The sequence below is a fragment of the Orycteropus afer genome, unplaced genomic scaffold (assembly GCF_000298275.1).
Source record: "Orycteropus afer afer isolate SDZICR_OR568_19922 unplaced genomic scaffold, OryAfe1.0 scaffold00005, whole genome shotgun sequence".
NCBI classification, from domain to species: domain Eukaryota; kingdom Metazoa; phylum Chordata; class Mammalia; order Tubulidentata; family Orycteropodidae; genus Orycteropus; species Orycteropus afer.
The window spans coordinates 19,740,427-19,754,956 of record NW_006921592.1 but is presented as its reverse complement, the minus strand read 5'-3'; the positions used below and the strand labels follow the sequence as shown (position 1 = coordinate 19,754,956).

At 35.7% G+C, this 14,530-nt stretch overlaps 1 protein-coding gene across 1 annotated transcript in view; it reads left to right on the top strand.

Moving 5' to 3' along the window:
* KIF27 (kinesin family member 27) overlaps positions 1 to 14,209 on the top strand; it is a 99,535-nt gene extending 85,326 nt beyond the window's left edge. The window contains exons 14-17 of the mRNA XM_042780677.1: positions 6,197 to 6,397; positions 8,107 to 8,305; positions 9,458 to 9,622; positions 13,725 to 14,209. Of these exons, the coding sequence (XP_042636611.1) occupies positions 6,197 to 6,397; positions 8,107 to 8,305; positions 9,458 to 9,622; positions 13,725 to 14,209 (1,050 nt within the window). The remainder of the gene's footprint in view (positions 1 to 6,196; positions 6,398 to 8,106; positions 8,306 to 9,457; positions 9,623 to 13,724) is intronic.
* Positions 14,210 to 14,530: the final 321 nt, after the last annotated feature.

Here is a 14,530-nt window from a genome sequence, read left to right as displayed (position 1 = left end):
AGTTTGTTTTTGTGTGTGGTGTGAGGTACAGATCTTGTTTCATTTTTCTGCAAATGGATCTCCAGTTTTGCCAGCACCATTTATTAAACCAACTAAGGAGTTCTTAAATACTTTTTTAAAAGCCTGCCCAAGACTGCCTGAAAATCCAGAAACCAAATCCACTGCCATCAAGTTGATTCCAGCTCAAAATGAACCCCACTGGGTTTCTAAGGCTGCAAATCTTTACAGATTTGCCTAAGAAGTAGATTGCCTCATCTTCCTCCCACAGAGCAGCTGGAAGATTTGAACCACTGACCTTCTGGTTAACAGCCAAATGCCTTACCTACTACTATGCCACTAGAGCTCCTGATGACTGTGACTAGGCCCTATAAAAGAAACAAAAAAGTAGAAAGCATTATTCTCCCCTTGAGAAGTCATACTGTATCTGGGGAGAAAAGACAGATACATAAGAAATCCCTAAGCCCTGAAAACAGAAAAAAAGCAAGTTGCAGATAATGTAATAAATTTATACTTATTATAGTATTTATAAAAAGCAATTCAGTGATCATCTGGGGGTAATATTCATCAAGGAAGCCTCAGTGGATTGGAGTCTTGAGCTGGATTATGAAAAAAACATGGTATGTACTGGCAGATATAAGAAAAAAGCCCATTTTTGATAGAATGTAATTTAAAAAGCCATAGAGATGGGAATGAGCAAATTATGTTTGCAGAAGAGTTAGAAGGTCCATTATTATCATCAAAGAACATTTAAGTTTCCACTTCACATGGTGTTCTATAACTAAATGCATTACTTGGGAAATAGTTACAGCACTAAACCTAACACCCATTTTGCAGCCAGTCAGGATTGGTTTTAGGCACTGATGAGCCTCCTGCAGTGGATGGGGTTCCATGGTTATCTTCTTAATAGTAGCTCTGAAGTGGGCACTGTTTCCACCATTTTTTTAAAAGCAAGATTTTTGTTGTTGTTAGGTACTGTTGAGTTGATAGCAACCTTGTGTACAACAGAACAAAATACTGCCTAGTCTCGTGTTGTCCTCACAATTGTTGCTGTGTTTGAGCCCATTGTTGCAGTCACTATGTCAGTTCATCTCGTTGAGAATCTTCCTCTTTTTTGCTGACCTTCTACCTTACCAAGCATGATATCCTTCTCCAAGGACTGGTCCGTCCTGACAGCATGTGCAAAATACATTCTTGCTTTTAAGGAGCATTCTGGCTATACTTCTTCCACAACAAATTTGTTCATATTTTTGGCAATTCATGATATATTCAATATTCTTCACCAATACCATAATTCAAATGCATCATTGTTCAGGTTTCACATTACATATGGGTGAATAAAAATACAGTGGCTTGGGTCAGGTGCACCTTAGTCCTCAAAGTGACATCTTTGCTTTTTAACACCTTAAAGAGGTCTTTTGTACCAGACTTGCCCAATGCAATACATCATTTGATTTCCTGACTATAGCTTCCATGGACGTTGATTGTGGATCCAAATAAAATGTGATCCCTGACAACTTCAATCTTTTCTCTATTTATCATGATATTGCTTATAGGTCCAGTTGTGACGATTTTTGTTCACTTTATTTTGAGGTGTAATCCATACTGAAGGCCTTGGTTCTTCATCATAAGCTGTCTCCTGATACAGCGTAACATTGACCAATTCTTTGTGGTACTGTGACTCTGTGTATTCCTTCCATCTTCCTTTGATGCTTCCTACATCATTCATTTAAGGAGCTCTGGTGCCATAGTGCCTAAGGCATTTGACTGATAACCAGAAGGTTGGTGGTTCAAACTTACCAGCCACTCTGCAGAAGGAAAACTGGGCAATCTACTTCCGTTAAAGTTCTACCACCTTGGAAACCCAAAGGGGGTCACTGTTAGTCGGAATCAATTCAGTGGCAGTGAGTTGGTTGGGTTGGTTGTATCATTCATTATTTTTGCCCATAAAATCCTTCAATATTCTATCTCAGTGCTTGAATTTTTTATTCAGTTCTTTCAGCTTAAGAAATGCTTAATGTGTTCTTTCCTTTTGGTTTTCTAACTCCAGGTCTCTGTACATTTCATTACAATATTTTACTTGGTCTTCTTGAATTGTCTTCCAAATAAATGAATGAGCACTTATAGTGTTCATTTGTTGAAACATTTCAGTGGAGATTCTGTCATTTCCTAGAACCTTGTTTTTTGCCAATTCCTTCAGTGAAGCTTGGACTTCCTCCTTGAATAGCATCAGTTCTTGATCATATGCAACCTCTTGAAATGGTTGAATGTCGACCAATTCTTTTTGGTACAGTGACTGTGTATTCTTTCCATCTTCTTTTGATGCTTCCTGCATTGTTCAATATTTTGTACAAAGAATCCTTCAATATTACTTCATTTTTTCAACTTCATTTTTTCAACTTGAGAATGCTGAGCATGTTTTTCCCTTTTGATATTCTAACTCCAGGTCTTTGCACATTTTATTGTAATACTTTACTCTGTCTTCTTGAGTCACATTTTGAAATCTTCTGTTCAGCTCTTTTACTTCATCATTTCTTCCACTTGCTTTAGCTACTCTCTGCTCAAGAACAAGTTTCAGTCTCTTCTGACATCCATCTTGATCTTTTCTTTCTTTGCTGTCTTTTTAATGACCTTTTGCTTTCTTCCTGTATCATGTCCTTGATATCATCCCATAACTCGTCTACTCTGCAGTCATTAGTGTTCAATACATCCAATCTATTCTTGAGATGGTCTCTAAATTCAGATTGTATATACTCAAGGTTATACTTTGGCTATACTTGGTTATAATTGTGGATGGGTTTGATTTTCTTCAGCTACAACCTGAACTTGCATATGAGCAATTGATGGTCTGTTCAGTACTCAATCTCTAGCCCTGTTTTGACTGATGATATTGAGCTTCTCCATCACCTCTTTGCACAGATGTAGTCTTTTTTGATTCCTATGTATTCTATTCCATCTGGTGAGGCCCACATGTATGGTAGCCATTGTTGAAAAAAGGTATTTGCAATGAATAAGTCATTGGTCTTGCAAAATTCTGTCATGCTATCTCTGGTGGTATTTCTGTCATCAAAGCCATATTTTCCAACTAATGATCCTTCTTCTTTGTTTCCAACTTTCACATTCCAATCACTAGTAATTATGAGTGCATCTTGATTGCATGTTTGATCAATTTCAGACTGCAGAAGTTGGTAAAAACCTTCAATTTCTTCATTTTTGCCATTAGTGGTCGGTGCATACATTTGAAAAATAGTTGTATTAACTGGTTTTCTTGTAGACATACGGATACATTACCTTATCACTGAAGACATTGTACTTCAGATCTTGAAATGTCCTTTTTGATGATGAATGTGACATCACTCCTCTTTGTCGTTCTTGGAATAGTAGACCATGTGATTGTCCAATTCAAAATGGCCAATACCAGTCTATTTCAGCACACTAATGCCTAGGATATTGATCTTAATGCATTCCATTTTGTTTTTTGACATCTTCCAATTTTTCTAGATTTGTAATTTGTATATTCCATGTTCTCATTATTAATGGATGTTTGCAGCTGTATCTTCTTCTTTAGAATTGTGCCACATCAGCAAATGAGGGTCCCAAAAGCTTTACTCCATCAATGCCATTAAGGTTGATTCTACTTTGAGGAGACAGCTTTTCTCCAGTCATTATTTTCAGTGCCTTCCAAACTGATGAATGCTGGCTTATCTTCTGCACTATTTCAGTCAATGTACCACTGCTATACGTAAATTTTTCAGTTGGCTAATGTATTTAGAAGTAGATCCCCAAGTCCTTCTTCCCAGTCTGTCTTCGTCTGAAAGCTCCGCTGAAACCTTTTCATCATGGATATAAGAGGAACATTTTGGTGTTTTGGTATTTTTAAAACTTGCTTAGAATTATTTTCCCTTTCTAAAATAAATCAGGAGCTTTCCTAATTGCATTACTTTATGGGGGGTATAAAAATTTCCAGACCACTCTACTAGTGAAGGATTACCCAACAATTTAATGTTTTCTCTAAGAGCTAGAAACTAAAAAAAGATACTTGAACTCTGTTTTTCTAGTAATACAGAGAAGTTGTATACTAAGTGGGGTACGGGAAGAAAATATAAGAATGTTTATGTTTATTTCATCTTTTAAAATTCTAGTTTTATGTTTTATGATTGTAGTTGTTGTCATGTGCCGTCAAGTCGGACCCGACTTATAGCGACCCCTCCTTGGGTTGCCAAGGCAGTATCACTACGGAAGTAGATTGCCCAACCTTCCTTCCGATTAGAATACACATAATTTAGAAAGAAATATTTTAAAAAGAGACATATACATATATGGAGTACTTGCTCAAAAGCTTGTTTTTGTTTTTTTACTGATAAGGATGTGTGATCAGAAAGTTTGCAGCCATTGCTTTCCTGGTTATTCACAGTGTGGTCTTTGATCCAGAATCAAGAGCTTCACCTGGAGCTTGTGAGAAATGCAGTTTCAGGCTGAATCAAAATCTAGATTTTAACAAGATCTCCAGTGCACATTAACGTTTGGAAAGCAATGCTCTGCAGGAAAGCACACATAGCCAACTCTTGATAATCTATGGTTTGTGTTGTGGCAAATTTTTCATCCTGGGACTGTTGCTTATTGCAACATTGCCCCCCCACCAACATTCTTCTTGTCAACCTACACTTACTGCTGGATAGAGAGAAGCAACAAACATTTATATGCTATAGCCTCGATGGGATAAATTATTCCCAGGGTTCTATGGTCACAGTTTCTTATCATAAGTACTCAGTACTTCCTTAACTTAGGTCCCAAACTATAGGAAGTAAGTTAATACCAAATTTTGCCATATAAAGCCAAACTCTTTATATATATGATTTCTTTATATAGAATATAATCACTGTGTGCATTCAGAGTCAAATATGATTTTTGGATAATTCACTTTCATTTTGTTGTTCCTCTCATTCATTCACCTAAGAACTTTTAGGATTTAATTTTTTTTTTTTCCCCCCAAATGGTTCCTTCAGGAGATTTTATGACTTTTAAAATAAGTAATATTTAACTTCCCCCATACTTTTTCCTTGAATTTCCAGAAAAAGCGTTCTGGAAGTCACTATTCTTTATGTAGATTTGAAATATTAACATAATTTTTCTTTGATTTGTTAGAGGAAAAAGCAGAGAAATATTTGGGTCATGTAATCAAGGATATGCAAAAATATTTTTTCATTAATTTATTCAATAGACACTTACTAAGTTCAAACTCTATTATAAAATGTGCTGTGCTAGGCAATAAGTTTATAAATATGGATAAGACAATCTGCCCTCAAGGAACTTACAATGCACATGACCTCAACAACATATATAAGTAGGTGTACAGGAACATATATCCAAGTCTTAAGTTATGTGACCAAGCTGGGAATATTCTTACCAGAGATTTGGATTCCACAAAATAACCATGTTATTTGGATAGTTCAAAGAACTGTTAGCTTTTCTGTGACAGGGATTCCTCAGTTTTTCTTTCGACTAAAGAACTCTTTTCTGGTATGAAAAAATATTTTCTATATGAAAAAATGTTATGCTGCCACATTTTAAATGCCTGTATCTTCCCTGTAATGACATTTCATCAGAATCTTATGAAATCATGCCCATCAATACTCACATCTTTTCTTCTTATGCCATAGTTGTGTTTTTTCCCCCAGAGCCTCTGTTCTGATTACTAATTCTTAATAACTCATTCTAAATCTATTTCTTTTTTCCCTCCTAGCAGGGAGGGATCCTTGACATTGGAGTTGGAGTAAGTGTGTCTCCATGTCTCACCAGTGTGAACTTTAGGGGTTACAGAAGTGAGATAATACTGCTAAATATGTGAGCTGAGGCTTTGTTCACAAGTATTCCTTGGATGAGATGTGTTCAGCATTTGCTTTGTGACTTTGGTTCATTTTACAACCCATCTAAGCTTCAGTCTCCTCTATTTTACTACAGAAAGTTTACCATGAGGATTCAGTGAGATTATATATTTTATACACAAACATGTATTCACACATAGCACATTTATGTAGCACAGCAAGCACTGAATAAACATTATTTTCTTAAAACTGGGTAGAAGAGAGAGTGATAATGTCCGTTAGACTTAAATAGCATTAGTGAAATCTGCGTATGTAACAGAGTCCAACTTACACTGCTTCAATTAAAATAAGTGATTTCTATTTATTATATCTAGGAAGAACATATTCTTTTCCAACTTGAAGAAGGAATTGAAGCTTTGGAAGCTGCAATTGAATACAAGAATGAAAGTATCCAGAGTCGCCAGAACTCACTTAGAACATCATTTCAAAACCTCTCTAAAGCAAACGTATTGGAAAAACTAATTTGCCTGAATCCTGTTGAGATCAGAGCTATTCTTTTCAAATATTTCAATAAGGTTTGTTTTGGAGGGACAGGGCATTTTCTTATAGAGAGCAATCAAGATGTTTTATATCTCACATTTTGAATTTTTCAAGAGATTGAAAGGTTCCAAAATTTGATGGTGTAACTACAAATTTAAGCATGAGCTCTCTTTACAGTATTGAATATTGTCATTGGAAAGCTTTATGACTATCCAAATACATAGGCTCAAACTTAACTTTGTGGGGTCCTTTTTTTTTTTATTTTTTAGTATTTTGTTTTCAGTGAAGGTTTACACAGCAGTTTCATTTCCCATTCAACAGTTTCTACACAGATTGTTCAGTGACATTGGTTACATTCTTCACAATGCATGAACAGTCTCATTTTCTGTTCTAGTTGTTCTATTTCCATTAATTTAGTTTTTGTGGCATTCTTAAGAGTTGAGGGGGCTTTCAAAATAAGGACTTTTTGAAATATTTTTTAAAACAAAAGAATTTAAGTTATATTCCTGGGTTACTATTTCTAGATAATTTCATGATTTCGATGTTGCTAGTTAGCACTCATGAAAAATCAAAGGGCCCTCCAGGTTTTAGTTCCTTTTCTTCATTCATAGATAGGAGGGGCTGTAGAGTAGGTTTATCTGTACTTTCTCATCATAACCTGTGAGTTGAAATAGAGATGATGTAGGACATCCAAGGCAAAGATAATAATAGATTTTAGCATTAACCTGAATGCACTTAATGTCAATTAAAATGCTATTTTATACCAATTTGACAATTTACTAATCCAGAGATGTTTCATAGCATTGAGAAATATATTCATCTTTTCTGGAAGGTCTTCTCCACTTAAATATTATGAAGCGCTAAATGACTAGATAACTCTTCTATGAAAAATAAAGCAGGTTTTTAAAATAAAGTTTTAATTCTGTTAAATAACTGAAATAAAGATGTAGACAATTAATGGAAATGTTATGCATAGCCCTACTCTGGAACAATCACAGTCACTGGTCATCACGCCCCACTGTTACTGGGGAAAAAGGTGTCTATTGCTGGTTGTTTGGAGGGCAGAACATAATGGAGTACTGTCCTCAGCACTGATAAACAATAACGCCTTACGGTATTCTTAAAGCAAGGGCTCTTAACCCACGGAGGCAGCCAGGCCAAGCTCAATGGATTCTCTGAGCCCAAAAATCCCTTAAAGAAGTTAATCATTTTCTAGAGAAAAGGTCATAGATTATTAATGAGGTCAGTGACACAGGACGTTGTCTGAAGTACTTTCACTTCATATCAGTGCAGAGAAGAACTAAATGCATGATCTGAAATTGAACCCTGTATTTATAGTTAGAGAATATTCTTCCACTTATTTATAATGTTCATTTTGGGGTTAAAATTAGGAATTACTTAGATGTTACAATAATCTTTGGTTTCTCATTTTCCTCCTGGACGAGAGAAACAGAATTGTAGAAATATAAAATGTAAACTACAGGTCATGTCTAGGAAATTATGGAGGAGTAGTTATTAGAACAATAGCATATTTGAAATGACATTTTTACCAATTCAGAATCCCAACAAATTCAAAATGCTGTTATTTTATTGGCATGTTATTGAGCATTTGCCTAAGAACCCAGTACCTTTGCAGTAATCACTGATACCGTGGTGATTAAGAAGTTCATCTTTTTTGTACATAGCCATCTATTATATCAGGCTACCTAAGACATATTTTAAAAGGTAAAAATGTATTTGCTAGGTGGTTAATTTGAGAGAAGCAGAACGGAAACTACAGTTAGAGAATGAAGAAATTAAAATGAAGGTCCTGGAACAGGATAATGCAGTTCGTGAGCTGGAATCTGCACTTGAACATCTGAAACTGCAGTGTGACCGAAGACTGACCCTCCAGCAGAAGGAGCATGAGCAAAAGATGCAGTTGCTATTACATCACTTTAAAGGTAACTCCTATTTTTTGTCCATTATGTAAAGATGATGTGTAAAGTGGGGTATTGAGGAAGGAACACAGGACCGAACCTGATTATTTAAAACCCCAACATATATAAATATTTACTACTAATACGTGTGTTTTGTTTTGGGTTACCATGTTTTAGGATAGTTGACTTTCATGTGGGCCATAATCATGCTTGAAGTGCTGTCCTTCTGCTTGCCCCCAGTACACACAGAGAAACTGCTACAGTCCTGTTAGTTTCTGTTGTTGCTTTAATTTTTATATGGAAATGTGGGATTTGTTTTTGCTTTTCAGTGTACACCTGGAAATTTTCTGTCTCCTAGAGGATACAGTACTGTTACATTTGAGTTATTTTCCATTCACAAAATTAAAGCATTAAGCTCTGTCAGATTCCAAATTGTTGTCTTTGTTATCATTTTTAGTTGATTCAACAACAACATAAATTTTATGCATGAAGTTATTTTAGGTCAAAATTAGTCTACTGTTGATGGACACCTACTGTTATCAGTACACAGTGGTTAAACCATCATCCCTGATGTAGATAGACAGCTGTCTCAACAATCATTTGTCACATTACTGGGTACATAGCCAGTACCTAAACAGTTGCCATGGTAACACAATCACTACTCAGTGATATTACTGCTTCAATCCAGGTTGGTTAGTCCCAATTCTAATGAATTTATAGCTGGGATCTAGAAATGAACATTGGTGTATTTCTAGCCTCTTTTACATAGGTTTTTGTTTTTTGTTTTGGGCTATATATTTCTTCCACATAATCACAGTTCCTGATATAAATGCAACTCATGGAAAGAGTTCCAAATATGTGAATTTTTAAATAGAAAACACTTTGCTTCTACTCTCCTAATGATAAATCTAGTTAATGGTTACTGCAAAATGTGCTTATGAATCATGAAAACATAGTGGTTGGTAGGGGATAGGATGGGGAAGGAGACAAAAGTCTCAATCTTTGAAAAATTTAATAGGCAGAAGATTCCAAATTGTAGCTGCAAACAAATCCATTCAAATAGCAGATGTGTATAACATAATTTTGACCTTTAAAAATAGCCTGGATGCCATGTTAGAACAAAACTTGGAGTCATTAATTTAAAAGTAATTTAAAATGTAAATTTCTATTTTCTAGACCCAGATGGGGAAGGCATCATGGAAACTTTAAAAACTTATGAAGATAAAATCCAGCAGCTGGAAAAAGATCTTTATTTCTATAAGAAAACTAGCAGGGATCTTAAGAAGAAACTTAAGGAACTAATAGGGGAAGCAGTTCGGCGGCAGCTGGCACCATCAGAATGTAAGACATTTAAGGCTACTCTTCATGCTGACCCTGTTTTTCTAGAATAGGGGGAAGTCATGCCTGATTTGTATGGTAGCCTTTCATAATTGATTAGGTTATTTAGTATTAGACATTTAACTTCTAATGTGCCTTAGGTTCCTTCTCCGTGAACAAAAATGGTTGACTAGTATAGTGGGCCCTGGGTGGCACAAAAGTTAACTGCTTGACCACCAACCAGAATGTTGGTGGTTGGAATTTACCCAGAGGCACCTTGGAAAAAAGAGCTGGCAATTTAATTCTGAAAGGTCACAGCCACTGTAAACCCTATGTGCAGTTCTACTCTGAAACACATGGGGTCACCACGACTACAGTATCTTGGTCACTTATTGGACGTGTCTTTGTTGTAGTACATCTCTCTGTTTTCTAACATATTTTGGGAGGATTAAATCACTTAGTATTGACCTGCAGTGTGTCTACTTGTTTAAGTATTTAAAACTCTAACCTTGTATCAATTTAAATCACCATAAAACTATATGTGAGGTAACTAGAGCCTGATGATCTCTGTTGGAATCCCAACTTCTTTTACTAGCTATGTGACCTTGAACAAATTCATCTTTCTCTAGTCTGTTCCTTCAGTTGTAAAATGGAGAAGTATAGTACTATCTACCAGGAAGATCTGTGTGAGGAATAAATGAAATAATATCAGTAAAAACACCCAGTACAGAGCCTGGTACATCATAGAGTTTCAACATGTATTTGTTGAATGAATGAATTTTAAATTATACATGTGTACTTAATCTTTAAATGTACAACCTCTCTATTTCCAAACATTTTTATATAGCCTATAAAAAACATATGCAATAATAATTAAAACAGAGACAGAAAGAAATATAAAAGATATAAATGTGGTAATATTTTTCAACTCCCCATATAGAGCATAGTAGGAACTCAGTAAGTAATACTCTTTTTATTATACAGAGAAAAAGTAATACATCAGAACCTGATATTAGTAAAGTTAGATCTAGAACTGAGCATCCTAGCAGTCACACACACACACACACGCACACAAAGGAAATGAAAGATTATATGCATATTCTCTGATAAAAAGGTCAGGTGTTTTTTGTTTTGTTTTTCTGGCAGCTGAGTGCCATCTATTGATGGACAATGTGAATATAATTTATTGGACTTACTGATGTCACACATTTGGAGTTAGTGCTTCCTGTGGCCACATACTATCTACCTATTTAGATGAAAGTGGTTCAGGTTCATACTTTTAAAAGAGTATTGTCAGATTGTCTTCCCTGGATAGCAGAGCAGCTCCTTAGCAGTAATTGGGGTTCAAATTGGTTAAGAGCCTGTTTTATCCTACTTGGTGACTGGTATGTTGGGATTCACAGGAATTTTTCCCCAACATCAATAAAAAGTACTTACATGACTCTGTTTACCTGTCTTTTCAGTGATTTGGACAAATCAGTACCTTTGGACTAATTAACATTAGGAAAAGCTTGTGCTCTTGCTAGTATGCACCCTAATTTTTAAAGTTTATTAGTATTTCAGTTGCTTTTGAAGATCAGTCATTCTGCAAATTGATTTTTTTTTTTTTTTTGCATTTGTTACTGCTCTCCAACACATAAAGCAAATAACAGAATCTAGTAGTTCAGGTTCATGATTTTTAAGGAGGAAGAATTCTTAAATTTTCTGACTGAATATTAGAGTAGTTATATAGATCTATAATTAAGGCACATAATTATTTAAACTGTCTTATGATAAAAGATGCCTACATAAATATAATATTTATGTAAAGTACATGATATTTTAATAGCTGAATGAATCCTTAAAACAGTTTTCTCATTTTAGATGACTTAACAAAAGGTCCAGAGACTTGTACTCATCTATACTATGAATATAGTTAACTAGAGGCAGAGCCAGGATTAGAATCTAAATCTACAAACTTCAAAAAGTGGTGTTTCTTTACCCCATTAAACCATATTGCCTTTGCATATTCTTACTTGATCTCCTATCTTCCTTTTACCTTCCCTTTCCAATATCCTAGGTTCCAGTGACATCTGAGGACTAGGTCCTCTTAAGCTGCTCTGCACTTTTGTACAGGATGTTTCTTTTGTTTCTGTGCCCCTCCTCCCTAGGTGCCTGTGCAGTTTCGACAGGTATTTGTTTAAAGCACATCACAAAGTCCTGGATCTGACAGCCTACCTGATTGCCTCTAGATTGTGATGCCCTATAGTACTGGAGCCCCCCATGTTCATCTTCAGACAACAGATGCCAAAAACAGTCTGACATATTTTTTTGGTTGTATAAATGAAATATGTACATGCATATACACACATATGAAACAGATGCACATATGTAATATAAATACCAAAAAGAGGTAATGAACCTCTATGTATAATATCTGAACTATTAAGTGAGTAGAATCAGCTTAGTTAATCAGCTAAGAATTCTTAATAGAGGTTCCTTCACAAAAATAACCTCATTTGTCTGGGGGAGAAATGGGGAAGAAGAGATCAGCAAGACTGTTGCTGAACTCAGTCCTTTCAGGCCTGAAAGTATCTCTGACTACGACAAGGAAGAAATTTCAGAAGTTGCGCATATGATGCTTGCAGAGGCTCCCTCCACATAGTTATGTTAGACTTCCTAAAGTTCACCACCTGGAATAGAGATCCCTGGAAGAGGGAACCTTTCCATTGTAATGAATCTAAGTGGGCTCCATGGACGTGAGCCTCTGCAAGGAGCCCATCTCTGCTCTTTCACATCTGAACTTTAAAAAGTAAGATGCCTGGCTCCCTTCCACCAGACATTGTGACTTGGCTTCAGGATTTTAAAAAGCTTCCCGGTGAATCTAATGTGCAGCAAAGTTTGGGAGTCACTGTCTGTGGCCAACTTAGTGAATGTCAGCTCTCGTTCCATGTGAGGATCATTTGCTAGTTCAGGGTTTTATTTTTTAGGGAATTAAAAAACTAGAAAAGCAGATCTGTTTTAGGCTAGAGTTATAAACTAAAATGCCTACGGAAGCTAGGAAAGTCAGAGTCTGTTGTTTATTTGAATGGGCAGTGGCCACTCTGCTCTGGCTGCTTGTTACCACGTAGGTACGTGGGCTCAGTACTGTTAGCTCGTCTAATTAAAAAAAAAAAAAGTCTTTTTTTTTCTTTTCCTTTTTTATTGTGATTTGGGTGAAAAGTTTACAGAGCAAATTCATTTTCCATACAGCAGTTCTTACACATTTTGTTTCATGGCATTGATTGTAATCAAAATCTTTTTTTTTTTTTTTTATATGAAACCTTCTAATGCTTAAATTTTGGCTCAAATATTAACACTGTAAGCCAAGTAAACCAGACTATAGACCAGATTTGGTTTGGTCTGCCCATGTGCAATCTCTATTTTAAATACTGCAGTCCTTGTAGGACTAGAAGTTTAGGTAGCCTGTGGCAATATGTTAAATATTTTTCATCTTATTAGGCTTAGAACCTATATGGACTTTCAGTTAAGCAAGTTTTCTGTCCTTGATATTCAAATGACTCTATTACTTGAGACTCTCAAGCTTTGATCTTTTCACAATAATCACTCCTTCAGTGAGGAGGTATGCTCTTATCTCAATTTTGATGGTTGAAGTGTGGCACACACATAGTATACATTAGGACAGCAGAACTTTGCTGTCATGCTGGGAGTGCCACCCAAGACCAGATTGTGATCCATATACTACCAAACTCTAGAAGGTTCCCTGGAGTACAAGGCTGAGCTAATATTCTCCAGTGCTGGCTTCACTGGGCCAGGATTTAGAATTTGATTCACCAGTGGCAAGCCCAGAGCAGGTGTGGAAAGGTACACCTTTGCTTCCAGGGAATACCAAAATCCCAGGAAGACTGCTTCTTTACTTTGTCCACGAATTAAAGTTCTAAATTATTCACAGGCAAGATGTCTATAAGTAAGAATAGAAAAAATCATATTCACATTTCTATTGGCCTAAAAGAAACCATTTAACAAAAGATAAAGAACATCATTTGTCTTGAGTGAAAATAATGAAGTTATATTAGGATATTATGGTTAAAATACCCAATTTTGAGGAAATAATTGCTAATTTTTTTGTTTTTTGTGTTATTTTTAGATCATGATGCTGGAGATGGAAACCTGAACCCAGAAGAAGCAGGCATGCTTTCAGAAGAATTAAAATGGGCATCTGGAACTGAAAATGGGAAATTAAGTCGAAGAGAAAGAGAAATAGACAGTTCAGCAAGCAGTGTAAGGACACAATCAAATCCTCAGAAGCTTTGGGAAGAGGGAGCAGAATTACCTCCAATTTATAGCTCTCCTGCACCCACTAGTGGGCATTTGTTAAGCAATGAAGATAAAGCAGAAATAGATGAAAATCAGTTTATAAAATCTCACAGTCGACTATCACCCCAAATTCAGCCACTGGGAAATATGGGACAGCTTCATGGAATCACACCTGTAAAGTTGTGTCGCAAAGAATTACGTCAAATTTCTGCCTTGGAACTCTCCTTACGACGCTCCAATCTTGGAGTTGGGCTTGGATCAATGACTGCTGATTCCCTTGAAGTATCTAGGAAACCGAGTGACTTAAAAACTTAGCCACTTATTAGCAGAATTTTTTTAAAAAGATTGTAAAAAGATTCCTACGGAATTTTTAACTTAGTAGATAGGTAAAAAGATTCTTCTTTCTAATCTGTTAAAAATTAAAGCTTAAGCTCACTATCTTTTCTCAAGATAAAGAGAAAACAAGAGAAAGGAAACCCTAATGCTTTTGCATACTGTAGATGTGTTTGTCTTCCATGGTGTATAGGGGAGTTTTAATTTATATTTCCATAATAACTAAAGGAACACATATTTTCCAACAATAATTGGTAACATTTAAATATTTGCTTAAAATTTTTTTCCATCATACATGAAGAA